General features: G+C 45.5%; 2 protein-coding genes across 12 annotated transcripts; one reads left to right on the forward strand and one right to left on the reverse strand.

Annotated features, from left to right (window-relative positions):
• LOC135576044 (uncharacterized) lies at positions 1 to 15,949 on the forward strand. Of its 9 annotated transcripts, XR_010467590.1 has the most exons (8): positions 1 to 624; positions 2,121 to 2,226; positions 2,716 to 2,934; positions 6,698 to 6,820; positions 7,280 to 7,409; positions 8,026 to 8,237; positions 9,195 to 9,303; positions 9,405 to 9,782. XR_010467590.1 is itself a non-coding variant. In XM_065038717.1 (5 exons), exons 1-5 carry the CDS (start codon positions 580 to 582, stop codon positions 9,417 to 9,419), a joined length of 405 nt encoding a protein of 134 aa, XP_064894789.1. In that variant the 5' UTR covers positions 4 to 579; the 3' UTR covers positions 9,420 to 9,782. The 9 variants fall into 9 exon arrangements, 2 of the variants coding, with proteins under 2 accessions (XP_064894789.1, XP_064894790.1); XR_010467588.1 differs by having other exon boundaries at positions 2 to 624; positions 9,195 to 9,782; XR_010467589.1 differs by lacking the exon at positions 6,698 to 6,820 and having other exon boundaries at positions 2 to 624; positions 9,195 to 9,782.
• Positions 11,911 to 25,950, reverse strand: CD46 (CD46 molecule). 3 transcript variants are annotated; one of them, XM_065038708.1, is made up of 12 exons: positions 25,691 to 25,935; positions 24,128 to 24,319; positions 23,825 to 23,921; positions 23,037 to 23,122; positions 21,766 to 21,972; positions 21,352 to 21,531; positions 20,736 to 20,915; positions 20,347 to 20,538; positions 19,988 to 20,014; positions 18,761 to 18,827; positions 16,840 to 16,940; positions 11,911 to 13,699 (listed from the first exon to the last, which is right to left on the reverse strand). In XM_065038708.1, the coding sequence occupies exons 1-11, from the start codon at positions 25,893 to 25,895 to the stop codon at positions 16,850 to 16,852; spliced, it is 1,524 nt and encodes a 507-aa protein (XP_064894780.1). In that variant the 5' UTR covers positions 25,896 to 25,935; the 3' UTR covers positions 11,911 to 13,699; positions 16,840 to 16,849. The 3 variants fall into 3 exon arrangements, with proteins under 3 accessions (XP_064894780.1, XP_021154013.2, XP_064894781.1); XM_021298338.2 differs by lacking the exon at positions 16,840 to 16,940 and having other exon boundaries at positions 25,691 to 25,950; XM_065038709.1 differs by lacking the exon at positions 16,840 to 16,940 and having other exon boundaries at positions 24,128 to 24,297; positions 25,691 to 25,865.
• Positions 25,951 to 26,079: the final 129 nt, after the last annotated feature.

Genomic DNA, 26,079 nt, shown 5'->3' on the forward strand with positions numbered 1-26,079 from the left:
ATGACTCAGAAGCAGAGAAGGAGATGCAAGGCTGGGAGCCTCGGAGGAAGCGCCAAAACGGAGGTGAGGAACATAATAATTACCAAAAAGAGGTGCAGAGTCCAGGAGCGACGTTCCCCTCGGTTCGCCTGGCCCTGGCACCGCTGGCACGGGCTCCCTGGAAAGCTGCAGTTCCGCTCTTATAACACAGGGAGCAGGCTGGAGAATTTAGAGCTGCGTCACAGAGCTCAGCGAGAGAGTGAGAGAGCAAGCTCTGTCGATAGGTCTTACCAGCAACAGCCCTGCTGCTGCAGCAAGAGGGGAGAGAGGCAGCAAGAGAGGCACAGAGGGCTCCAGAAACAGAAGTGCCACCAAACACCGGGGACTGGGCTCCTGCCACCATCCAGCGTCATTTAAAGACGGGATTTGGGCTCGGTTGGCGTAGGAGGTTTCACCCATTGACGATGCTGGAGACCCGGCGCGCTTAATCCCGCGGGAAGGGAGAGTGGGCAGACGCCGAAAGGGTTAACGGAAAGGAAATTTCTGGAACCTTCTATTCTGCGGCGCTCCGCGGCGAGCGGAGGGCTGGGGACTGCGCAGATGGTGCACGGGCAGCAGCTCTTCGGTCCGGTTCGTCTTTCCCACGTACGTACCCTTTGATCAGGATGGGGCTTGAGCTGCAGCTACGTATTTTAATTATTTGCAGGGCATCCCTTTCCCCCGGCGTCCCTAAGTTCGGATCCCGAAGTGCCTTTATTATTATTTAGGCTGGGTATGATTGCTCTGTTCTGCGTCAGAGCTGTTTTCTCAATGGAACGATGGCACAGGTTGTACTAATGTCACTCTTGCCGGCATTGCTGTACTGCAGAGGAGGGTAGTAGTCGTGGGGGAGAGATGACAACTTTGCAAAGACTGCTGTTTGCATGTTTTGTTTGGGCTTTTTATTCCCCCCCTGTCTCTCTAGAGGCTGGCATGTTGGCGAGGGTTTGGTGGAGGGGTTAACAGGCGCCCTGCGTTTCAGAGCTCCGAGGTTTGTCACTGCGTAGTTCGCAAAGTGGTAAAAACGGTGACGCAGTCATCATTGCAGGGCACGTCGTCCAGTTCGCTCAAAAAAAAAACCCCACCAAAAAAAAAACCACTGGGGACAGGTAGACGGTGCCTTCCAGACGCTTCCAACAGCAGCTGAAAGGGGTTAAGGATGAGCCGAGCCGGGGAAGCTAGCATTTCGGGATTAAATGTCATCATTTTGGCGTTGGAAAGTTGTTTACCTTGCTCGCTCCGTGTCTCCATGCTGGCAGCCGGCCAGCTCCCATGTGATACTCGGCCCTGGACTGCTGCATCATTAACCCAGCGGCGGCACCGCCTCCCCATTGGCCCGGGGGCGGGCTCTCGGCCGCAACGGCGCCACCCGATTGGCGGAGGGAGGGGATGGCAGGTGAAAAGCTCTCGCTGATTGGCGGAGGGCTGGGTGTCAAATCTCAACGTTTGGATTTCGCTTGCTTCAAAGTGCCGGCAGCTCCCTGCCTGCACCCTGCCTGCTCCCTGCCTGCACCCTGCCTGCTGGACGCCCCTCGGGCAGGGGCAGCAGGCAGCAGCAAAGCCATTAACCCCTCGGTGTGGACATCGCGCCCACGGGTGCCCGGCGAGGTTTCGTTTTGCCGTGCGCTGGTGACGATGACGTGTCAGAGCTGCAAAGCACGGGGAAGGGGAAAGTCCTGGGGTTTGGGGGTTTTCTCCTCGCTCTTCTCCTCGCTTCCTCACTTTCCCCCTTCTGCCTTGTAAGCAGTTAAGTGTCTGCAGGGCTGCAAACTGCAGGGATTGCACCTGGAAATGATGCCGTGGGAATAATTAAAGAAGGGAAAAAGACGCTTGCCCAAACTCAGCTTTCGTTTGCATTAAGTGTGAGTTTGCCACAGGCTGGGTAGGATCAGGGAGAGCTGAAGGCAGCCCTAAGGGATGGCTCTGTGAAGGTCTGCAGAATAAATAAGTGTTAGAAAGCAGGGACTGAAGGATTGGAAGGACTGGGTGAGGATGAAGGGGAGACTGAGGGCAGCTCTGGAGAGAGGACAAGGAAACGAAGGGGAGAACATTTTTCTCTCTTAACCATTTACTATACTATTTTTTCACCTCTCTTCTTAAAGCGACCAGCAATGAAGATGGTAACTCTGCCTGGAAGTGCTGAGGACACAACCAGCTTTGAGCTTGGTCCTTCTGGCCGAGGAAGTCTCCCGGTTATGCAGTGGAGCGGTAACTTTGCTTTCTTGTACAGCAGGGAACATTATCCCGTAGCCTTTCAGCATGCTGAGGCTTAAACAAGTTTAAGGATATGGTAGCATAAGCATTTAATCTGTATTACTCACTCGCTGACATCTCAAGCGTCAGGTCCGGTTGTTTAGCAACAACCGCTGGGTTCAGAACCAGCTCAAATGTACGGTGACCACGGTCTGCGCGGCTTCGGCAGCAGCCTGAGAGAGAGGGAGAGACAAGGGCTGTACGTACATCCATCCACCCACCCCGACCGAATTCGGGCTGTTCTGTTACAAAGGCCGCAGGCGCTGCGGTTTTTATCCCCGACTCCATTAATTTGCGCAGTACGGTAAAGAGGAGGATGCCGTCTCCATCGGCTGGTAGGAACAGGGAGGGAAGAAGAAAACAGTAGGTGCCACCCCCCGCTTATCCCCCTCTTGCCCATCTCCACTTTTCCTCCCTCCCCGCCTTTTCTGCCCAATTCCGTAGGGAATTTCAGAGCCTTGCTGCAGTCGTCACAACCCCTCCTGACTCACTGAGCCTTCGCTGGCTGGAGCCGGCTCCCTCGGAGCATCCTCAACTCCTGCAGCGCCAGTTCCGCAGAGCAGGGGAACAACAGGAACAGCAGCCATGTCGGTGGTCCCTGCAGCAAGACAGACAGACAGACATAAACACACACACCTAGAGCAACAGTATGCATCTGTGGAGGTAATTCTGTCCAGCCGGGAGCTGGACTAAGAGACGACGCTCGGTTGCATGGAGGACGGGTGGGTTGAGTCTGTTTTACCGAGTGCGGACAACCCTTTGCGTCTTTCCCCATTGCGGTTGTGGGGCGTGGGACCTTGTTAATGTGCAAAGCTAGTGCTTCTTAATGGCATTTTTCAGTCCTTTGCAAGGAGGTGCAACTGGTATACTTGCTCAGGTGTACGCGTACTCTTTGAATACCTGTGTTCACCGTAAGGATGTTTTTGGTTTTATTCCCTTTGCTACCATCTTTTTGCCACAGTGACAGTTTAGTTGTGACTAAGTGCGGGGGCAGTAAGGAAGCAGAGGAGTTATTTCAATGTTAAACTTCGTCCGTAAATCTCATTACTCAGGAATTGAGGTTACTGTCGGCAGGTAAATCTGTGGGACTGGCTAAGAAGGGGACACGGCATATTTCCGTAGGACGGTAGCGATTTTGCGCATAGGCACCGTGTTGCTATTGCATGTTCGCTGTACGTGGCTAACTGGTCCATAATGGTTTTCTGCGTATTGCCACAAAAGGGCTCGGGAAAGCTGTGATTTTCTTCCTCCCTCTGACACTTGTGTGTGTGACATTGTGTAAGCTGATTCATTTTTCTGTATTTTGCTTTCCTTCCTTTGTGAAGTGGGGTTTATTGCATCTCTCAGCCTTAGTGCGGCATTATGACGCAGTGTTCGTTAATGCGTTTGGTCCGTTGGCAAAACACACGCAATTTTCTCGGGAGTTTTGACCACCGAAGGGCTGCAAAATTTGCTAAAGGAAGTTAAGGATTGCAAACGCTCGCGATATAAATTTAAAAGCATTACCTTCTTATTCTGCTTCGAGACCGAAGGAAGGCTCTCTGGCTGACGAGACAGCCATGATCTCTTTCTGCACTTGTTTTGCCGATGGTCATGTTACATCTGTGACGCAGCCCGATTTTGCTCTTGGTTCCTGTCTGTGCTTTACGGAGCTGAGCTGATGAGGGCACAAGCTTGAATACGGTTAGCGCTATTAATTTAATATTGATGCTAAACTTTACAACCATACCCGAAGTGCCAGAGCTATCGGCACCCACCTATTTCACCACCCACGGGCGGGGAGGGAACCCGAGGAACCTGGTAGCACCTCTGGCCATTTTGTTGCTTGCAGAGTCGACTCTGAGCCTGCAGCGCTGCTGCTGTTCATTTCCACATCGTACAAATAACAGCGTCGGGCTCTGTGTCAGGAGCTTTAATGATGCTGTGAGAAGCTTAAAAATCTATGAGTCTATGTTTTGTTTGTTTGGGTTTTTTTCTTTGTTATTTGGGAAAATTCATTAAAATGTCCCAATGCCAAGAATTTTACCCTCACTCTTCTTACAAATCACTTCCAGACCTGTCCAGAAAATTAACTGCTGCCATGTATTTTTTCTAAATCTTGTTCACAGTGTTTTCTTACGGTTTAATATGGCTGGGGGAAGGGTAAGATTTAAGTCCGTTAAGTATCTGTATCGCTGATGCTAATGGACAGAGATGTCGGGAAGAGATACAAGCTGCCCATCTCCTCTATATATCTGTATATATAGATAGTCCCGGGCCCAGGTTGTGAAGCTGCCTGTGTTATAGAACATGGAGAGAGTGCTCTGTTGTGTTCGCACCCACCCAAAAGTTTTGGTGCAAAGGCAGCAAAAGGAATGTCACAAAATGGTTTCAGCGGGGCTGTTTGTCCTGGCACGGCTCCGAGAGAGGGACCGGCTGCAAGGTCATTCCCTGACTCATTGGTTCAGGAACCCCCAAGCTGCATTTCTTGCAGCTTGTAGCAAGTCCTGAACTTGGAGGTGAGGCTTGAAAATGAATGCTACTGCGGCAGTGAGTCCAAAAGCGTAATCCCCCAAATCCTGCATCTCCAAAGTGTTCTAAAATCTATAATCTGTTTCTGGAGCTATATGCAAAAACTTCGCAGTAGTTTCCTCATCCCCTTTTTCCCCCAAGACTTCCTCGGGACTGTTGGGAATCAGGAGTGGTGTGTATTTAAGGATTAGGCATCAACTTACACTGTGTTCAGTGAAAAAAACAAAAGGAAAAGAGTCTGGATATATTAGCATTTCTGTTTCTGCAGTTGTTCTTGTGTGGACGCCACAGACTGCTCCACGTTCACCAGTGTCTGTGGAGCTGGTGGTGTCTCTCGTGAGTTTTTGGTTCAGGTGCTTCAGCTCGGTAACTGTCTTGTCCCCTCCCAGGTTTCTACATTTTTCTCTGCTGTTCCTATTTGTCCACATCACCGGTATTTTCAGCCGATTCGGAGCAAGATCAGCAATGGGTATATTAGGGCTGGCCTGAGGTCTTCTCAGCTTCACAGGCAGCGCTGAAGCGGTTAATTGATCTTATTTTGTCGCTATTTTTGCAATAATTAAGTTCAATTTAGGGGCATGTTATCAAGATGCTTTTGAACAGAGAGGAACACAGGGATCCTCCCTGCTAGCCAACCGCCTGTTTTACTAGCCAAGCTTCCTGCCCTGACCGTGCCTAACGTCAGCCTTGGCCTTCAGTCTCATTATTCTCTGGTTTTCAAAGGGAAAGAGCCCGGCTGCTAATCCTGATGCCGGTGACGACTCTTCGCCTACAGGGAGGCATATGTGATAGCTCGTCTGCTAAAAACTGAGCCAACACAGTGTGATTCAGACCTTCAGCTTTCCAAGGAAGAGCTATTTCTGAGTCCAGCGCATCTCTGCGCCTCCCCACACAAACTCTCTCTACCCAGTGCAAACGGTGGCCGCCAGCTTTTGTATTTGGATATACAGCTCGAGTGCTTCTTAAGCATTGACGGTAGCTCTCAAATGTGCAGTGAAATCCTGGTGATTGAGAGAGTGATGGGAATGGGCACAAAGCAAACAGGGTCAATGCTTTTCTCTGGCTTTTTTGCCATTGAGATGCAGCAGGGGGTTCGTACAGCCGGGCTAAGTGCAGGTTATACTTCAGTGAACATCTGGCAGTATGTTTCCTTACTGGCACAGGACATTCTTTTGTCTCTTAAATGACAGAAGGCAATATATGACTTTCCTTGACATTACCTAAAGCAGCTGGAACGGTGGCGTTGGGGGAACACGGCGTTCTGAGCTGACTATACAAATCACAACAACACTCCCTGCGACTGTCTCGGAGACTCGCAATCAATATTTATATTCTAAGTAGGTAGAGAAGTTAGGAACGGAAAATGACTTTTCTGGTTTCAGCTACTTTGGTGGCTATTTCGTTTTTAGCATAGTTAGTTTTGTAATGTGCTGTTCTGTCATGGCTAAATGAGATGAGTTTCTCTTCCACGACCTACGTGATGGAATTGTGATGTTTTTCTTCCCCGGTGTAAGTTTGCCCAGTTTCTCCTCACTGTTTCTTGTGAAATCTGAACTCCTCAATAGGATTCAGTGGTTCAGTAGCTCCTGTGCCCTCCAAACAGGCTGTGGTTTTGCTTAGGAGCCCTCATGAAAGCAAATGGGGAAGGAAATGGTGAGACTGCAGGGAAGTCAAAGCAATTTCAGATGAGAAGCAGATGAGAAACTGTGGCCCTAATAACCATCACCATGCTAAAACCACTCCCTTCAGGTCAGAGCAGCTTTGGGACAAGCAAAACTACCACAACAAAAAAGCGGCCTTGTGGATAAATCCTAATTATTTTAGTGATGTTGTGCTGTTATGAACGATCTCCAGGTTTCTCCAAAAGAGCTGTAATCTGCAAACTAAAAGCCTCCCGCACTGTTTGTTTTTTCAGCCTCCTTTGTTAAACCACAGAAAATGTGGATCAGTGTGGCAGAACCAGAAAACGAAGGCTTGTTTGGCCCATCCTCTCATTATCTTGCTCTCAAAAACGAGGTTTGCTGCACATGAACCACCGGTACGTGTTTGCCAGAGAGCACAAGGGTTGCACACCCCGAGCTCCTGCCTTTTAACTTTTTACTATTTATACTGCAATTATAAAGCTACAATAGTAGGACTAATGGAGTCGGTTATGTTCACTGGGAAATGCGATCTGGAGTTTTTATTCTGGCCCTAATTGAGGGGAAAAAACCATCTCCATGATGCTTTAGACTCATACGTAGATGTTTGTGTGGGTGCAGTAGCATCGCTAGAGCCATTTTCCAGCCACGAGCATCAGCGATGCAGCATCTACTCGTCCTTTACTCAGCCTTGGTTGGTGTCCCACACTGAGGGGTGGCTCAGGGCGCAAGCTGGGGCACATTTGTCCATCCCTGACCCACGCAGCAACACAACAGCTGCGGTTACACGCTCGCCTGGGCCGAGGAGGCTTTATTTGAAACCTTAGAAGTTCCCTCATTTCAATTCCCCCCTGCAGGTCACCACTTGTGCTGTCCCACACCTGGCCTTGCTCTGACTTGTTCCTTCACCGACCATGCGTTGAGCTCAGATCTTCTCCGTGTGAAATGGGAGTATTTTCTCCAGGGGAGACCAGAGGCTGATGAACCGTGAGTTTCACTCTGCGGTTTGAAAATGGAGGGAAAAAAAGAATACGATGCACAGATTTGGTTTGCTTACTGTGCAAGTCCCAGAAGTGCCTTCATTTATGCTGCAGGTTGTGGAAAATCAGGTCTGTGACATCCAGACTTGTTCCTGCAGACTAGATTAAAGGTCTTAGGCGAGGGAGGAGGTTCCTTTCACGGGGGAGGCAGGGATTTCTGCCCTTCTTGCCTTTGTGCCGTGTAGAAGGTATAAAGCACTGTGAAGTCCATGAAAGGCTTTGAGATATTCCTCTGAAAGAAGCTACAGGGCAGTACTGCTACTAAAACATGGCTGTGAAAGGAGGAATAAACCTCAGAATGGTAATATTGTACTTATTCTGCTATTATTTAGTGAAAACTCCAGAACACTTTGACAAAGCCAACTAAAGCTGATAGTACTTGCTTGTCTCCACACATATGTGTGTGTCCATATGTCCACACTCAACACACACCCAGCAAATGCTCGAGATGAGCACTGGTTTATTTTTCTGCGTGTGTGCTTATTAGCAGTTGCACGCTGTGTTTCACAGCCCCTCGAACTGCTCTCTTTCCTCTTCTCCCCTCTTCATGCTGCCTTCCTAAGGTTTGGAAAGCACAGCATCCACTATCAAGGATGTATCCTTCATAAAAGATAGACCTACAGCTTAGCAAAAAGAGGAAAAATACCTTTCGGCTGCTCAGAATGGGTCAAGGCGATGGGACAACCTTTAGCCTGGAGGAGGAGCAGCAGCATCTTAATTATGCTAAAGCAAATGAGCCACCCGTCTTCACCCGCTGCATGGTGTTTCTGGAAAGGTTAGTGTCCTTGGGAGAGGGGAAGGTACACAGAGGTTTTTCAGACTCTGCAGCACAAACACAAGTGACATTTCCACCAACTGTTACTGAAAAACCTTCATCGAGATTTCTTTTTAGGCGCACGCTTACTACCGAGACTAGAAAAAGTAAAAATCAAAGCAACCCTCACTTTGAGCCCGTTTCTGAAAGATGCTGCGGTGGTGCCTTTATCTGTGCGGCAACTGCCCTCGAGTCAGCAGCAACTCTTGGTCCAGCTCTTCAGTAGTAAATCTCACGCTGATGATAGCGGGTGCCTCGCAAATAACTGTGCCAGCAAGACAGACACTGGGGAGGGAACCTGCTTTCTGCTTGTCTTTCACCCTGTTGCCCCAGATAATGGATTTAGCAACTCCAGTAAAGCCCCAGCCGCCGTAATCTAGTGCAGTTCTCTTCCTCCAGCCCTTTTCTGGAAGGACGTGCTCTTTTTTTCCTCAGAGCTTTTCCTCTGCTGCCTGTGGGTGTGCATTAGGGTGTAGGCACCCAGGCAGATTCTTGGATCTGGTTACAAAACTAAACGCAAAGAGTTGCCAAAAAAAACAGGCCATCGAGAAGCGAAACTCCCAACTCCACTTCTGCCTCACTTTGTTCCATTTTATACCAGCTCCTGCACCAGACACTGTTCAATAGCTCCTAAATTATCCACATGTGTGGTCATTCGCAGGCTTCACCCCATCTATTCCCGCTGTACTAAGACACAAGTGCCGGTTAACCACCACTTCCATTTCCAATAACCACCAGCCACTCGTTTTCACACTCTCCTCCTTCCCCGACAACTTGTGTCGAACAATTTACAGCTCCCTTTCTGGGTTTTGTTCCGACCCACACTCAAAGTAGGTTCTGCACCATTTGTTTTCATTGTCCCTACACAATTCAAAACTTGTCTCGCAAAGATCTGTGATTACAAAAACCTCTTTACAGAGCATGGGATCCAGCAGACCAAGGAAGGTCCATCACGACAGTCACGTTTCCTTTCCCCGTCACAAAAAGTACCTGGCTTGTGCTGTCCCCTCTGATGCTGCTGAGATCAGTAAGTGATGGAAAGTCAGAACTACCCTGTCAATAAAGTAACCAACCCGAAGATAACGGTCTTACTTGCTAATAAAATGAAATACATGGATTTTTCTCTAGGAATGGTGGAGATGAAGGACTCTCCCTCAGCCCACAGCCGCGCACAAGACGTATCTTCCTCTGGAAGCTGGTTTCACATGGTGGCTTAGATTTTCCCACTTTGTATCTAGCACCATTTGAAATCAGTGTTCTAGGAGCAAGAATTACAGCGTGGGAGGAGCCCAAGCAGCCACTAACTTCACCGATGGCCTCTACTCCTTAAACCAGCACTTTTTCCAATGTGTTTCCTTTCTTTTTTGCTAGCCATCCGCTTCGTAACATCATCTGATTTCTAGACACTCCTCCAAGCACTGTCTGCACCCCTCACGCCAGGGCTACCGCAGGAACAGCTGCTTTCCAATGTATTTCTACTTAATAAACAATGGATATTGAGTTAAAGTTGTCCAGAGTGAAGTGATCCGAAAGCTGCACGAAAACCAACGTGGTCCTTCTTGCACCTGGACAGGCAGAGCGCGTTGACTTTATTAGACTATCACCAGCATTTGGTTTGCTAACTTGAATCTATTTCCACTCTGTGCTCGGGGACTCTATTTCCAGAGAATTATCATCATTCCATAGCTCCCAGCTCTGCAAACGCGCAAATTCCCTCCAACAATTCGACCTCAGCAACTTAAACACAAAAGCGCCTTTGGCCGTCACGACGATATCACGCTGGTGCACAAAGAACCTTTCTCTACAATTATTTTTTAAGTTTATCGCTGGTAACTTCTAGTATTGTTTCAGATGACTCCTATACCCTCGCATCCCTAAAAATGAAGCTAAACTCTTTTTGCTTGCCCTTGCTCTTGTCTATCACGTTATTACACACAAGACGATCGCTGTGCGGACGAAGCGTTTGATCAGACCACTGAATAGTCGTCTTTAAAGAACGTGTAGCTGCCACCTACAAGAGGACTCTTCTCTGAGCCAGGACAATGTCTCTTACACAGGCTGACCGATTTCTCTTGGTGTTCAGAGTCTCAGTTTTTGTCTAGCACCATTTGAAATCGGTTATGATGTAGGGGGAAAAGCAACAGTAAAGGAGAACTTCATTCCCCCACCCCCCGCAAAAAGTCCTTATAATAAAGAAAGCCCAGCAAAAAAGCCCCCGCTCTGGCTTCACAAACGCGGACGGTGCGCTCGGCTGTTCTCTGACCTCCAGTTACAACCCCAGGCCGAACATCCCACCCTAAAGGAGGACACAGCACCACAGGCAACGGGAAGGATGATGCTTCCCGAGAAAACGAAGCATCTGTTCAAACACATACCCAAGACTCTTCACCTCCAGCAATCCAGGGCCCCCCAACCTTCCGACCAGCGACATCCACCTGCTATTTCTTTGCCTTAACCTCTTATTTCCTCAGATATTTAACTATTTTTCCTTCTGAATAAAATCGTGTGATACCCGGTACTGGGCTCTGTCTCAGGTAGAGAGGTGACCCGTGTCCCTGGCTTCAAGTCTCTTCATTTCGGTCCCCAGCTCCGTTTTCACCGTTTCGCCCAAAAGCAAGTGGTTTACACCCGTTTTAAGCATCACACAGAGCAGCCTACCAACCAACGACACTTCACACTGTTTAACGTGAACCCACATATCTCTGGACCCGAGTTTTGTGACTCCTAGTGGGAGAACGCAGCTCGTTTTACCAGTAGATGGCAACAACGCATTTTCAGTACATCCAGCCTTTTTCTCAGCTCCAAGTTCATGTGTTCACGACTCAATTCTCACTCTAAAATGAAATAATTAACGTGGGACTGAGCTTTAGAAAAAAAGACACAGAATTCAGTACAATTACGGTAAATTAATTGATAGAATCATACAATCGATTTGGTTGGAAGAAGCCCTTAAGATCGAGTATTTTTATCGTTTGTATTGGGTACTTGTAGCGTTTAAGTCTTGCCCATCCCACCAATGCTCACTACAATCCCCAAACTGCAGATTGTAAGGCTGTGTCATCCCCACATTGCCATCATTTGCAATCCACACTGATTTGGAGCATCACAACCACAAATCAAAAGACAGCATATTAGCTTTTTCTATTCCACCCACTGAAAACTTCATTCTATAAGGCAGCCGACTCCACGCAGTGCTTGGCAAAGGAAATTTAAGTACATAAAATTAAAAATAATCGCATTCTACTTAACATTTTACTTAAAATACTTAAGGTATATTCCCTGAGGATTACACCTGTCGCACACTGGACAGAAGTGCCAGAAATGCTGGGTTTTGCTCCGGACTTAGTGTCACATCAGAACAGCCACACAATGATCTCCCTCTGCTCCATCACATTTTTACCAACATTTTCAGGAGGTTTTGGGGGTTCTGGGAAATTCTCTGCAGTTGCAGAAGAAAACCAAAAGGCTATGAGACTGCTCAGCAAATTAAAACACATTTTCCACGCTACCGTTAAGTAATTCGGGGCACTTGCCACAAACTACGGTCTCAACAGTTACCACCTAACGCTGAAAAACCACCTTAAGAATAATAGGGATATAACTGCATACCACATGATGAATGAAAGACAAACGCTTACTGCTAAATAATTTAACATTTTATTTGTAACGGTACAAGTCATTACCAGTCTTTACACCTGGAAAAAAAACGTGTAAAAATAAGGCCATTTTTTACAGTCATTTCACTTTAAGTGCATTTTAGTATATTTTGAAACATTGATAGACGCCATAAATAAGCTAAATAATGACCACAACGCACCATTTCCAGTATTTTATCATAGGTTTTACAATTATCAAATCAGGTATCACAGCTGAGCAATGAACATTCCATGTAGCCAAAACTCCCTTTTAACAACCCGAGCCTATAACAATACAACCGCCAGGATCGTCCCCAAAAACACCATAAAGCCCCAAATATTGCGATGTTATTCAAACAACCCGTTCCCGATAGCAGCGCTCACCTACCACAGCCAAGCGAGAACAGTTTAAATGCTGCTGAAATGAGGCAATTTGGGGTTTTTATCGGGGAAAACTGGTTCTTAGAAGGTGCCTGGATGTTGGTGGCAAACTCAGAGATTCCCAAAGCCTGTCCTAATTAAACGCTTGGTTTTAATAGGGAATAGTAAGCATGGGTTTAAAGGAACAGCTATCATGCAAGCCTGAGTCTCAATTCATGGCAAATGCCGTGATGGGAGTTTGATTAAAACATTTAATGGAACAAAGAGCCACCTGAGAGAGACCAACCACATCTACCAGCACTTCCAGCAGCCCCACAATGAATCTGGTTTGGTTTTCCTTCGACATAAAAAGAGAAGGGAATCTAACAGGGAAAGGCTTCCGTTTCTGCATCTGTGACGGCATCACAGAGCCACATTCAGCATCGTAGTCTATATACGGAGATTCAAAATGCTTTAGGTGGAATAGATGATTTCGAGTGAAAAAAAAAGCAAGGAAGCTGGATCCATACAGTGCCCTTTCTATCCTGAAAAGCAACAAAATTAGCTCCAAAACTCAAGGCTGAAGAAGTACAGACTGTGCTCCTGATGGGAGATGGTTCCCACTGATCCCTCCTTTCATTAGGTACCCTGGTAGGAGACATTTTTGCTACAGAAACCTTCCATTTCCCATCCCAACAATCTTTCCGAGACTATATCAAAGAGCCAGAAATATATATGGCTTCTTTTTGCCTTCTTAAAGGAAATGGAAAAGCTATACACCCCTGATTTAAAGGCACATTTTAATTAATTAGACATACAGAAATCAACTTTGGCACACAAAGAGGTAGAGGGTATAAGATCTGAACTGTTTCAAAAAGACAGAGCCTTAAATGGCACCGATCTCTTGAGGAAATTCAGAATAAAGCATTTCAGAAGGCAAGAGGCAACATAATCATTTATATCGCCTCAACCGCAACAAAGGAACGAGAAGCATGTTGAGATTTTAGCGAGCAGAACTAATATTGGGCAGTTTTCCGTAAGAAAAGAGGTAGCACGGAAAGCAGCAGCTGGTACAACAGGGACAGGATTCCCCAGCGTTCCCAACACAGACGCTCGTTCACACCACAATAATGGGCCTTGAAGACCATTTCACATCCACAGAAAAGACCGTATGAGCGGCCCATAACAAAAAGCAGGTATTTAGATATATACACACACTCTTTTGATCCTATTAATGACCTCCTACTACAGTTAATCAGTAGTATAAGACATGGTACAAGATATTCATTGATAGAAGCTCAATGCAAGTGCAATTGTTTTCCATTTCTGATGGGTATATTCAACTGCAAACTCCCTCCCACCCCCAAAAAGTTCATTCATGCTTTACAGCTCCTATATTCGGCAGTAAATGGAGTGCTGTCACGTTTCCTACAAACAAAAAAACAAGTCAAATCAGAGATTTCACATTTAAATAGTTTCCACATTTCTTCTGAAAGCACATCCTGAGTTTTATCGTTAAATCAACGGGTAAAATCACGAAACTAAGTCATTATTTGTCCTCTTTCTGCTAAGCAACCACTAGACTAAGGAGATTTTTTGCTTCATTTCCCCTAGCGGACTGTTCAGAACGACCCACGGAGCAGAAGAGCATTTGATTCAAATGGATCATTCCAAGTGCGGAACGGATCGTGCCTGAGGACCATCAAAAACCAAAACCAGAACAGTTACAGGAGTCCTCACCGATTTGGACGCTACGTCAGGAGCACCCATATAATTTATTTTAAATACAGTGTGTTGTTTAGTAAATATTTTATAACCAGAAGCGGAATTTAGTTTGTGAGGATTTTCATTCTGTAGCCTGCTAACAGCAGATTTACAATACTGAGACATATTAGGATTAAAATTCAGAAGTACAGCCATATATATGTGTTTCAAGTTCTTGAGTAACTCCTGTTTTTCCTTATAGAAAAACCCCATGCCAAACTGCTGCTCTATTACTCTACATCTCTAAGGAGCTCCAGACACCATATAAAAAACTCCTGGCTTAATAGCGTGTCCACATACCAGCCCATTAATTTCTCTTATTGCTGTTATGTGCAAAAGGTAAGACTGGACATAAGAACTCTGGTCTATTCTACCTCGATTCATTTTTCTCTCTCCAAAAATAAGCCCAACTAACCCAGAAAACTAATCCTATATCAGTTAGAAACGTCTTACTTCAGAGGTAAAGAGGATATTCCTTAATCCTTACATTATTCTGGAAGAAAAGCCAAGCTTAATTTTCATATGCGCCATCTCAAGCTTATAAAAAATACTGAAGTGACTTGTTCTTTAAAAGTAAATAAAATCAAGACTATGCGTTTGAAAAGACCTTTGCATTAAGTTACAACAAGAGATGGAACATTTCAGCCATCACCACCTCAGAATTCGTGCAATGGAGAAAAGCGACAGGAATGAAGAGGCTCATTTATGAAAGTATTTGTAGTTCAAATTCTGATTGTTAAGGTAATAACAACAAAATACTGACAAGGAACAGCCCAACTAAGCTGTTCCATCTTAAATCTGTCCTGTTGTAACCAGGTTTGAAGAGGCAGGTGTTTGAAAGAGCTAATTTGACCTTACACAAGTGCGGGAGAAACTTTAACTACGACCAAATGCATTTGACTGCTGGACTCAGCACTAGTTTAAAAATACAGAACAGGAATCAGTTCCAAACAAGCTACTATATTTTTACCCTTTTTAGGGCTAAAAACCTGCACATTTGAGAAAGAAATCTCCTTTTTCTAAAAAGGTTTTAAAAGGAACACCTTGTTTGCACCTTCATTTATTTATTTTTCTTCTAGAAAGCTGAAAACACAGCTGAATCAGTAATTGAGAGAGATGTAATCTGGTTTTCTCTCAAGGGATGCATGTTACCTTTCTAATTCTAGTGTCCATGTAACACGGCAAAGGTGGTTTCCAGCTCAAACAGTCTTCTAATTATAGGGAATTACACTATTAGCTAACAATCAAGTCTTGCCAAGTCTTGGGAAACAGGAAAGATGCCTGAGGACTGGAGGAAAGCAAATGTCACTCCAGTCTTCAAGAAGGGCAAGAAAGAGGACCCGGGGAATTATAGACCGGTCAACCTCACCTCCAACCCTGGGCAACTGATGGAACAACTTCTCCTTGGTGCCATCTCAACGCATATCAGGGAGAAGAGGGTCATTAGGGACAGTCAGCATGGCTTCACCAAGGGGAAGTCATGCTTGACCAACCTCATTGACTTTTATGAGGACATAACAAGATGGATGGATGATGGCAGAGTGGTGGACGTGATCTACCTTGACTTGAGTAAGGCATTTGACACAGTCTCCCACAGCATCCTCACAGCTAAACTGAGGGAGTGTGGTCTGGACAATTGGATAGTGAGGTGGACTGCGAACTGGCTGAAGGGAAGAAGCCAGAGAGTCGTGGTCAATGGGGCGGAGTCCAGTTGAGGCCTGTATCCAGTGCAGTGCCTCAGGGGGCAGTGCTGGGGCCTGTATTATTCAATATATTCATCAATGATTTGGATGAGGGAATAGAGTGTACTATCAGCAAGTTTGCTGATGACACCAAGCTGGGAGGAGTGGCTGACACTGGAAGCTGTGCTGCCATCAGAGACCTGGACAGCCCGGAGAGTTGGGCGGGGAAAAACTTAATGAAACATAACAAGGGCAAGTGTAGAGTCTTGAATCTGGGCAGGAACAACCCCAGGTTCCAGTATAAGTTGGGGAATGACCTATCAGAGAGCAGTGTAGGGGAAAGGGACCTGGGGTCCTGGGGACAGCAGGGTGACCATGAGCCAGCACTGGGCCCTTGTGGCCAGGAAGCCAATGGTACCTGGGGTGGGTTAGAAGGGGGTGGTCAGTAGGTCAGAGAGGTTCTCCTGCCCCTCTGCTCTGCCCTGGGGAGACCACACCTGGAATATTGTGTCCAGTTGTGGCCCCTCAGTTCCAGCAGGACAGGGAACTGCTGCAGAGAGTCCAGCGCAGCCACCAAGATGCTGAAGGGAGTGGAGCATCTCCCGTGTGAGGAAAGGCTGAGGGAGCTGGGGCTCTGGAGCTGGACAAGAGGACATCAAAACCCGCCTGGACACCTTCCTGTGTAACCTCATCTGGGTGTTCCTGCTCCATGGGGGGATTGCACTGGATGAGCTTTCCAGGTCCCTTCCAATCCCTGACATTCTGGGATTCTGTAATTCTGTGTAACAGTAACGCACCCCTGTAATCTATTCCACATCACTGAAGGAGGTGCAAACATTCTACTAAGTATATATGGAGCTTCTGTCTTGCAGAAAAACATCCAAACCTACGATACGTCATACACAATCACAGGAAGATATCATTTATGACAATGAATGATAATTATTTATGTAATACATCCTATCCACCCAAAATGAAGGAATTAATTACAGTCTTTCCTATAGGAACCTGAGCTTCACAGCGAGCTCAATGCCACACTTCTGGAATTCTAAGTAAACCATAATTAAAAAAAAGATACTTAAGCTACACTGCAAAAGTCCAAATTAAGTGGAAAGTGTATACCTTTTTAAGATTAATTCATTTGTGCAGTTTCTTCCATCTCAGCTGGTACATTAGTTTTTAAAATACACGCTTCCTTGCAACTCTCATCAACTGTATACGAGCTGAACAGCAGAAGGGGAAAAAGGTCTAATTGAATGTCCTATAAAACTGGCAGATTTAACACAGAAGAAAGAGAGGGCAAGAGAAGACTTCTGCTCTAATTTGCAGACAACAAGCCAGCAAATACGAGGCACGGAAAGCACAACAGTTCACAAAGGCTCAGCTACATCAGGAATTCAGAAAAACTGAATGGGGAGATCTAGGTCTTAATAAAAGGAAATTAGATCAGTGTTTTCAGACAAGAAAGAAGCTGAGTAGCCAGATGTTCACAGCGAGGAAGCTTAAGGAAAGCATTGGGCGCAATAAGACTATTCACGTTGTAACATTTTCAGGTATATAACGTTCTTTCCCTGCCTTGAGAAGCCTTTCCACAAACGAAGGCAGAAAATGCTGCCCGAACACTATGAACTCCCACATACTCTTATTTTGACCACCCAGACTGCAGGTTGTCCAAGCGATGGATGAAAATCAGCTGCTCAAAAGCACTATATTCCTAAACTACGCAGGGCCCACTGTGATGATACTGTCCTGCTATGTGGAAGATAATATAACTAAAACCTCACTGGACAGAAGCTTCATGGCTCTCTCAAGTATTACTGGGTGCACCTCATTACAAATATGAACTGCAGGAATATTTCCCCTGGTTTACTTTATTTAAAGTGTCCCTTCCTTTGCTTCATGTACCCCAGATGCCTTTTAACAAAATCTGTTGGAATTTAAGACAGTTTTGATGAGATGCTTATCATAATACCCTATGCATACCACCTAATTTGCTCTGAATTCCCAGTATTTTGCATATTACAAACTATTTCTCCACCAAAACAGGCTTTTTTTCAAGAAGATAAAATAAGACGCTTCTGCAAGAAGGGATGCACAAAGAGGCATTTAAATCTCCTGCCACCCCTCCATGAAAAATCATCCATAGCAATCAGTTGTTTTGAAGATAAAGTTCAAAGGGCCCTATATGTCTCATTAAAAGCAGAACGCTACTGCTATTACATGTATTATAGATTTTACAGTTGGTTTTGCAAGTCTTTAACATCAGCACATCAATCATTGCTGCTCCAGGAGGAAAAAACTGAAGGGGATCCACACATTAAACATGCCAGTGGCAACGCTACATTCGCAAAAATTCCTATTTGCTTTTTCAAACAGCACAGGAGCACCAGTTTAGACCAAATTTGTCTTTGTGTTTCCCTTGTAACTAAGCCCCGAAAATAAGACAGGGTCTTATATAATTTTTGCTCCAAAAAATGCTTACTTTTTTACATGTTTAGCTGCTAGGACAATATTTAAATTGATTTTTTTTAGGAACTGTAACTAGGGCTTATTTTTGGAGTAGGGATTATATTTTGAGCATCCTCAGAAATCGTGAAAAATCACACTAGGGCTTATTTTGGGGTAGGTTTTATTTCTGGGGTAGGTCTTATTTTCAGGGAAACAGGGTACCAATACTCCCACTGGTTTTAAGAGGTAAACTGACATGTTTTAGAGCAGATGCAAACAGTATTTCCTCAGTAAGTGTACCTAAGGTAAATACAACCCTAAGAACAGGGTTTTTCCTTCCTTGAAATTAGTGCAAGTGTTAATTAGCAGCTTATCCGAAGAGCAGATACAAAAACAAAGCGAAATATACTGTTAGGCACTTTGGCATCCCATCAGCTGCTGTGATAAGCTCAGTGTAATCATCAGCATTTGAAAAAGAAAGGGCAGATAAAGCTCAAGAAATTTGCATATGCGTTAGCGCTGCTTTTACTCAGTCATTTAGAAATTTGCAATAATAATAATGAGAATACAATAATAATAAAGTAGGCTGACTCACCCATTTTGTGAGCAGTGTCTCTTATAGACCCAGAAGGCTGCCAGGAACACCACAACGGCCACAATCACTTTAGGAAGAATTAAAAAAGAAAAGTCTTAGAGTCATAAAGATCATCTCGAGCTCACAAAGAAAAAAAAAAGCCCCCTTAGCTATAAGGATGCTGTGGGAGACTGTGTCAATGCCTTACTCAAGTCAAGGTAGATCACGTCCACCACTCTGCCATCATCCATCCGCCTTGTTACGTCCTCATAAAAGTCAATGAGGTTGGTCAAGCACGACTTCCCTTTGGTGAAGCCATGTTGACTGCCTCTAATGACCCTCTTCTCCCTGATATGCCTTGAGATGGCACCAAGGAGAAGTCAGTTTCCCAGGGATGGAGGTGAGGCTGACCAGTCTATAGTTCCCTGGGTCCTCCTTCTTGCCCTTCCTGAAGACTGGAGTGACATTTGCTTTCCCCCAGTCCTCAGGCACCTCTCCCGTTTCCCAAGACTTGGCCAAGATGATGGAGAGTGGTCCAGCAATGACCTCAGCCAGCTCCCTCAGTACCCGCAGGTGCATCCCATCCAGACCCATGGATTTATGGATGTCCAGATTGCCTAACTGCTCCCTAACCCAGTCCTTATCAACCCAGGCAAACTCCTCCATTGTCCTGCCTTCCTCTGGGGCCTCAGCGGTATGGGATCCTCAGGACAGCCCCCAGCAGAGTAGACAGAGACAGAGGAGGCATTCAGTAACTCTGCCTTCTCTGTATCTTCTGTCACCAGGGCACCCACCTCGTTCATCAGTGGGCCTACATTGCCTCTGGTGTTAGTTTTATCTGCCACGTATTGGAAAAAGCTCTTCCTGTTGTCCTTGACCCCTCTCACCAGGTTGAATTCTAAGGAGGCCTTAGCTTTCCTAGTTGCCTCCCTACACCCTCTGACAACAGCCTTATATTCTTCCCAAGTGGCCAGCCCCTCCTTCCATGATCCATAAACTCTCTTCTTCCACTTGAGCACACCCAGCAGTTCCCTGTTTAACCATCTGACATGAAATTAATTGATAATTGCTAAAACTACTTAACTTCTCTTGAACTATACCTCTTTAGAAGCAGACAAGCATTTTCAAATCACCAAAACTCCAAAATCACGTTATATTACTGCAGTCATGGGTGATGAACAGAATATCAATTCGACATAAAAAATAAAATCTGAATCGTGTCTTGTTAAGGTTTTACAAGATACTTACCACAGATGATGGCTGTGATATACGCACCTAGAACCAGAGGGAGTTAGTGTCACAAGAGGAAAGCACGTGCTTTTCATTTGAACATTCTTACAAAAATATTCACACATTTATTTCAAATCTATCAAGGACTTCTGCCAACACAGTCCATGCAGCAGGACAGTTTCTACCATAACACTTATTAAACTTAAAATATTCCTATTTTTAAATGGACTTTACCAAAAACCTGTTTTTCTTATGTCAACAGAAAGAAGGATATTTGCATGAAGTGACCTCTCCTGAATACAAAAGTGTGTCCCCAAAAAGTAAGGCTTGTTACATGTATTTTCATTCTAGTGGAAATTCTTGCAGTTCATACTTACTTAACTGGCAAGTTGGCACTCCAGGAACCCATCGGTTTTCTCCAGTATACTGAATACGAGCTTCACCATGTAATGTGTAGCCTGCATAACACTCAATCGTAACAAAATCCCCCTCAGAATATGAAGGTTTTTGTCCATCAATTACTCTACCATGATTTATTACTGGAGTGAAACCAGAACTTTTAGGGCCACCTGGAAAGAGAGAGGGGAAAAAAGAAAAGGAAAAGGAAATAAAGTCCAAGAACAAAACTGGCTCATGAAGCAGATTCAAGAAACTGCCATCAAAAAGTCCCTACATTTGTGTCAATACAAGTTTGACTGAGCTTCTGATAAGACCTTTGGAACTTGTCACTCTGCCCTCGATTTTACCAATTCTGAGTTTTACTCACATTCACAGGCTTGCAAAGAACTCCACGTATTCTCTCCTTGGCAAGTCACTGCCATCTCTTTGGTGCCGTCACGAAACGTACAGTCAGTGTTGCACCGGATCTGAACGGACTCTCCTGCTCCATATCCAGATTTCAGTGGAATCACCACTCCATGTGTGATCACTGGGGCACCACACACACCTTCAGTAAACAAAACAGGAATTTAAAAGGAAGTGCAGCGATATTAAACTTTAAATATTTCATAATTCATTGCCTTTGTATAAGAAGAATAGATAAGCATATCTGAATAGTCTACCACAATTTTAAGTATAAATGTTTCCTTTAAAAGAAACATCACTGTGGGTACTCATTAAGGTAATACGATCTTATGATATGGTAGCTAAGAAAAACATATTTGTTGGTTAATTAATTTTGTAAGCTCTAGATTAACTTCCAGGTGCCTTATCAGACTCATTCATAATGGAACAGCCAAACACGCTCTCTGCAGAAGTGGTTCTCAATTCTTGGGCATGTAAAACATTCTCTCACTGTGCTCTACAACATTCCTTCTAGCACAAAGATGACTTAAAACATTCTCGACATACAAGAGAAGGTGGATTCTTATTTAAAGGCTTACTTTCTTCACAAGTTGGTTTTTGAGACCAGGTGTTATCTTCTTGACAGGTAATCACTTCTGGTCCAATCATGAAATAGCCCGGATCGCACTCAAACACGACTGAGTCCCCATAGCTATAGGAAGATCCAAATCCAGCCTGTTTTCTCCCATTTTCAACTTTCGGGTTATCACATTTGACCACTGAAATAGGTAAAATTTAAATTTTAGTCATATCCTGTGTCATTATTGATTAACATCCATTATGCAGCCGATGTCATCTCCACTGGAACTATCCCAAATTTAGTAATAGAGGATCTGTTTCTTCGTTTCTATAGGTGAGTCCATTCCACCCCCTTCCAACAAAGGGACAGATCTTGAATTTTTGGAGTCACACAGGCTATAATAAAGCAGCATATAAAAAAAAATCCCAACAACCTCTACATTCTGGAGGTGGTTCACTCCAAACTCCATTCAGGTCCGTATCAAACGTGCAGTAAATAGTAGGTGGGCCTATGAGAGAGAAGGGATCTGCGCCTTTCGGGACCTCATCGCACGTGTAGGTGACTGTGCTTTGGTACGCGTAGCTCTGTGCTTCGGTGTAGTGCCCGTTGGCTATTCTGGGAGGCGGTTCGCAAGGAATTCCTAGAAATCAATCACACAAATCAGTCGACAGATTTTTGCTGTCACCTTGTTCATCTCAGAAATAACGAGCCTTGATTTGCAAGTCATTTCATTTAAAATCTGACATGTAGCTATTTCTAAGACAAGCTTCAGTTATCACCAATACTCACCAATGGTCCCTTATTATAGGCACTCTCAATTTTAAGAACAGGTTGACTTCAACAAGTTTAAGTACCATAATTACTGATATTTTTCTGTGGCACATCCCCATTAGTTCCAAAAAACTAAAATTAAAATCAGTCCTATTTTACCATCACAGAATTCCAGAATGTCAGGGGTTGGAAGGGCCCTGGAAAGCTCATCCAGTGCAATCCCCCCATGGAGCAGGAACACCCAGATGAGGTTACACAGGAAGGTGTCCAGGCGGGTTGGAATGTCTGCACAGAAGGAGACTCCACAACCCCCCTGGGCAGCCTGGGCCAGGCTCTGCCACCCTCACCAGGAACAAGTTGCTTCTCATATTCAAGTGGAACCTCCTGTGTTCCACTTTGCACCCATTGCCCCTTGTCCTGTCACTGGTTGTCACTGAGAAGAGCCTGGCTCCATGCTCCTGACACTCACCCTTTAGATATCTGTAAACATGAATGAGTCCCCCCTCAGTGTCCTCTTGTCCAACTCCAGAGCCCCAGCTCCCTCAGCCTTTCCTCACACGGGAGATGCTCCACTCCCTTCAGCATCTTGGTGGCTGCGCTGGACTCTCTCCAGCAGTTCCCTGTCCTGCTGGAACTGAGGGGCCACAACTGGACACAATATTCCAGGTGTGGTCTCCCCAGGGCAGAGCAGAGGGGCAGGAGAACCTCTCTTACCTACTGACCACCCCCTTCTAACCCACCCCAGGTACCATTGGCTTCCTGGCCACAAGGGCCCAGTGCTGGCTCATGGTCACCCTGCTGTCCCCAGGACCCCCAGGTCCCTTTCCCCTACGCTGCTATTTCCTATGGTGGAAAGTTTACTGCACAGCTGGTTTTAAGTGAACCACCACCACCATCCAAATATCAGCTTAAACACAACAGTAATTTACTTACTTTCACAGAAAGGAGGATCACTAGTCCAGTCAACACCTTTATTCTTAATTACACAGGAAATTTCAGCATTTCCACGTAATCTGAACCTAGAGAGGCAAAAATTTTTAAAGAGGTGAAACTTAAGACACCTCTCAATTCTCCAACAGAGAAACTTTCTTTATACAATTCTATTCTGTGATTATGGGGACATGATATACTGAGGTTTTATTGTAACAAGAATCTTAATTTTTTTAATGTTGGTAACAGTCTCAACTATGAAAACAAAGAGAAGCAAATGGGACGTCACTAAAGGAACTCATAGATGTGTCTCGTGATTTTAAGATGTGTTCCCTCTAATAATAAAGCCCTAAAGTTACTAATACTAGAAAAAATAAGCTGTTAAAAGAAAAGGGAGGAAAAAAACCTCACCAGAGGTTAGTGCTTTTGATGTAATTTACTATACACAAGACAGATGGGTGATTATTCAATATAATAATGAAGGGTGATGAATATATAAGTTTATTCCCTCTGCTGCTGGAGCATTGAAAGAAATCAACAGAGGTACCACTTCAGTTTTCACTCCATGGAATCTCACTAAAGAGCTTAAGCCTTGGCTGATGCAAACAGCAAGTAAAACCAGGGAATCAAATAGAAAATTAACTGTAATGTCATTTGCTCCAGGTAGAATTCGGGAGACATTTCAAGCCAGAACTGGAATGGAACCTACGTAAGAAAATTTGGACTTGTTCAAATCTGGTCTAAACCGAAAAAAATAAGAGAGGATTCATTCACTTCACCAAAATACTTACCCTTTTTGACAAGAAAAAGTAGCTTTTGAACCAAATGTAAGATCTGTCACATTAATAAAACCATGTGCTAATTCTCCCGGATGGTTACATTTTCTTTCTAGGGGGAGGGGGAAAGAAAAATAAAATATCTACATACTTGCAGTTATATACAAAGACTAAGTTTTTGGCATATATTGCCCTTACAGTCATTAACGTTTTTCAAGCTTTGTTTAAAATATTACAGAATACTAGTTCTCACTTGAAAAACAACTCAAATGGTTTAATAACAACGGGGAAAAGTAAAAGAGCCCATGCACACGTTACCTGTACAGAACTGCTCTATGGGTGACCACTGAAAGCCTTCCTCACATGTTCGAGTTGCTGATTTCCCGGGGATTTTCATATACCCCGGCCGACAGACGTACGACACCTGCGTTCCAATGGGAAAGCTCTGCATTTTGCTGGAATTCTCGTCGGGCTCGGCATATTGCAGCCTATCCGGAGGCAAACACCCCTCTATCAGAGTAAGAGGATGGAAAAAGCAACGCACAACATTCTCACCGGGAGCAGATACACGTTGAGGCATCATGGCACAGAATCCAGGCTAATTCAGTAGGTTTTAAGGACTCATTGGTAAATCAAAAGAGATTATATTCTTAAAAGCCAGAGTTGTCTTTATATTTAACTATACTTCCATTTTTTAATTTATATTTCAACTGCATTCAATGTCTAACTCTAGTACAGGTTACTTATTGTGTTCTCAAGTTCTTTAGCATTCTACCCAGACACTGCATTTCCTCCCACCTCTATTTTTTTTTGTCTCTTAGACTTATTCTTGTAGTAAACACGACTTAATCCACTGTACCCGCAGTAAAATGCCTATTTAGCTTGCAGTTCATCTCCTTTCCTAAGATCATAAAGGAGGGTTTAAAACCAGCCACACAACCTGCAGACCCGGGGACGTTTCCAGGTGACGGTGAATTGTTAATGCTGAAAATTGAAAACTGAACACACTGGAGATCTTGCAACCCAGACAGAAATGTCAGATCCTGTCGGGGATTGGCTCAAGGAGCACAGACATGAGTCCACCAAGCAACTGTACGAGCAGAGCCCATTTTAGTTGACATAAGTAGGCCTTAGTTAGCTTGTCTATTAGGCCGTGGGAAAGGGGGGAACGGAAAAGTACTAACTAAGGCAGGGTCAGGATATTTTTGAAGAGATAAGAGTCAGAAGAATGTGGGATGCGCATAGCTAGCTAAACCCAAGTAGGTGGAGTAAGTAAATGTGCTTAGCCTATTAGATAGAGACAAGTATGCATAATTATGGTATTTGGTATAAATGCACGCTATCTCGGGCAATAAAGTTGAAGTATGCTTTATCACTCATATTGAGTCGGCTGCATTTCTTCCTCCGTCCGCTCGGGTCTGGAACTCTGATGGGATTTCTTCCCGCAAGATCCGCCCAGTCTTTGCAAGACTTAGACCAGAGACCATCGCATCTCCGAGACACCTACTGATTTCCTTTCTAATCAGTTTATATTACTGTTTAGAAATAAACCATGATAGAAATTTCAACCCCAAACTCAGGGGTCAGACCAGCACCCACCAGCACACCCATTTTGGTAACACAATCTAATATTCCACCGTTTCGCCCCCAAATCGCACAGAACCCGCCTGGAAAGCTCATTGTTTCCACCAGCGCTTAAACCCATTTCCTCCTCCCTCCCGCCGCCCTCCGAGCAGGCCCCGGAAGGGCCCCAGCAGCACCCTGGGTGTTGGGGAAGGGGAAGAACCCGCTCCGGTTGCTCTCCGGGCCCGGGGATTCGGCGTGTGTCCCCCGCGGCCTCACCCCCGCCATGGCGGGCGGGAGCGAGCGCCCGTTCCTCACCCTGAGCCCACGCTCCGCCGATCCGCAGCAGCAGCGCCAACAGGAGGCCCGAGGCGCGGGCGGGCGGCGACCCCATGAGCCCGGCAGAACCCGCCGCTCCGTTCCGCTCCGTTCCGCTCCCCGTTCGCTTCAGCGGCAGCGGAGACGCAGCGCGGGGCCCGGGCGCATGCGCGGTCCGTCCGCCCCGCAGCGCGGCTGCCGCCATGGCGGGGCTTTCCCGTCCCCGGGGCGGCCGTTACATGGCGGGTTCTTCCCGCCCTCACATGGCGGCGGCCTCTCCCCGGCCTGAGGGCGCCAGGCCCTTTCCTGGGGAGGGATCCCCAGGAGCCTCCCGCGAAGGGGAAAAGGCTTCAAAGCGCATTTCGTTGCGCTTTGAACGGCAACAAAGG

Source organism: Columba livia, chromosome 22 (assembly GCF_036013475.1).
Source record: "Columba livia isolate bColLiv1 breed racing homer chromosome 22, bColLiv1.pat.W.v2, whole genome shotgun sequence".
In the NCBI taxonomy this organism is placed as follows: domain Eukaryota; kingdom Metazoa; phylum Chordata; class Aves; order Columbiformes; family Columbidae; genus Columba; species Columba livia.

What these genes read in the sequence shown, in the direction of transcription:
- LOC135576044 (XM_065038717.1), top strand. Translation starts at nt 580, where the DNA reads ATGGTGCACGGGCAGCAGCTCTTCGGTCCGGTTCGTCTTTCCCAC. An exon ending in GTCCGGTTCGTCTTTCCCAC is followed by an intron (nt 625 to 2,120) that starts GTACGTACCCTT and finishes CTCTTCTTAAAG; the next exon opens with CGACCAGCAATGAAGATGGT. An exon ending in CCCGGTTATGCAGTGGAGCG is followed by an intron (nt 2,227 to 7,279) that starts GTAACTTTGCTT and finishes TCCCCCCTGCAG; the next exon opens with GTCACCACTTGTGCTGTCCC.
- CD46 (XM_065038708.1), bottom strand. Translation starts at nt 25,895, where the DNA reads ATGGCGGCAGCCGCGCTGCGGGGCGGACGGACCGCGCATGCGCCCGGG. An exon ending in AAAACCAACTTGTGAAGAAA is followed by an intron (nt 20,916 to 21,351) that starts GTAAGCCTTTAA and finishes TGTTTACTGAAG; the next exon opens with GTGTGTGTGGTGCCCCAGTG. An exon ending in AGACACTGCTCACAAAATGG is followed by an intron (nt 16,941 to 18,760) that starts GTGAGTCAGCCT and finishes TCTGCTGTTCAG; the next exon opens with CTCGTATACAGTTGATGAGA.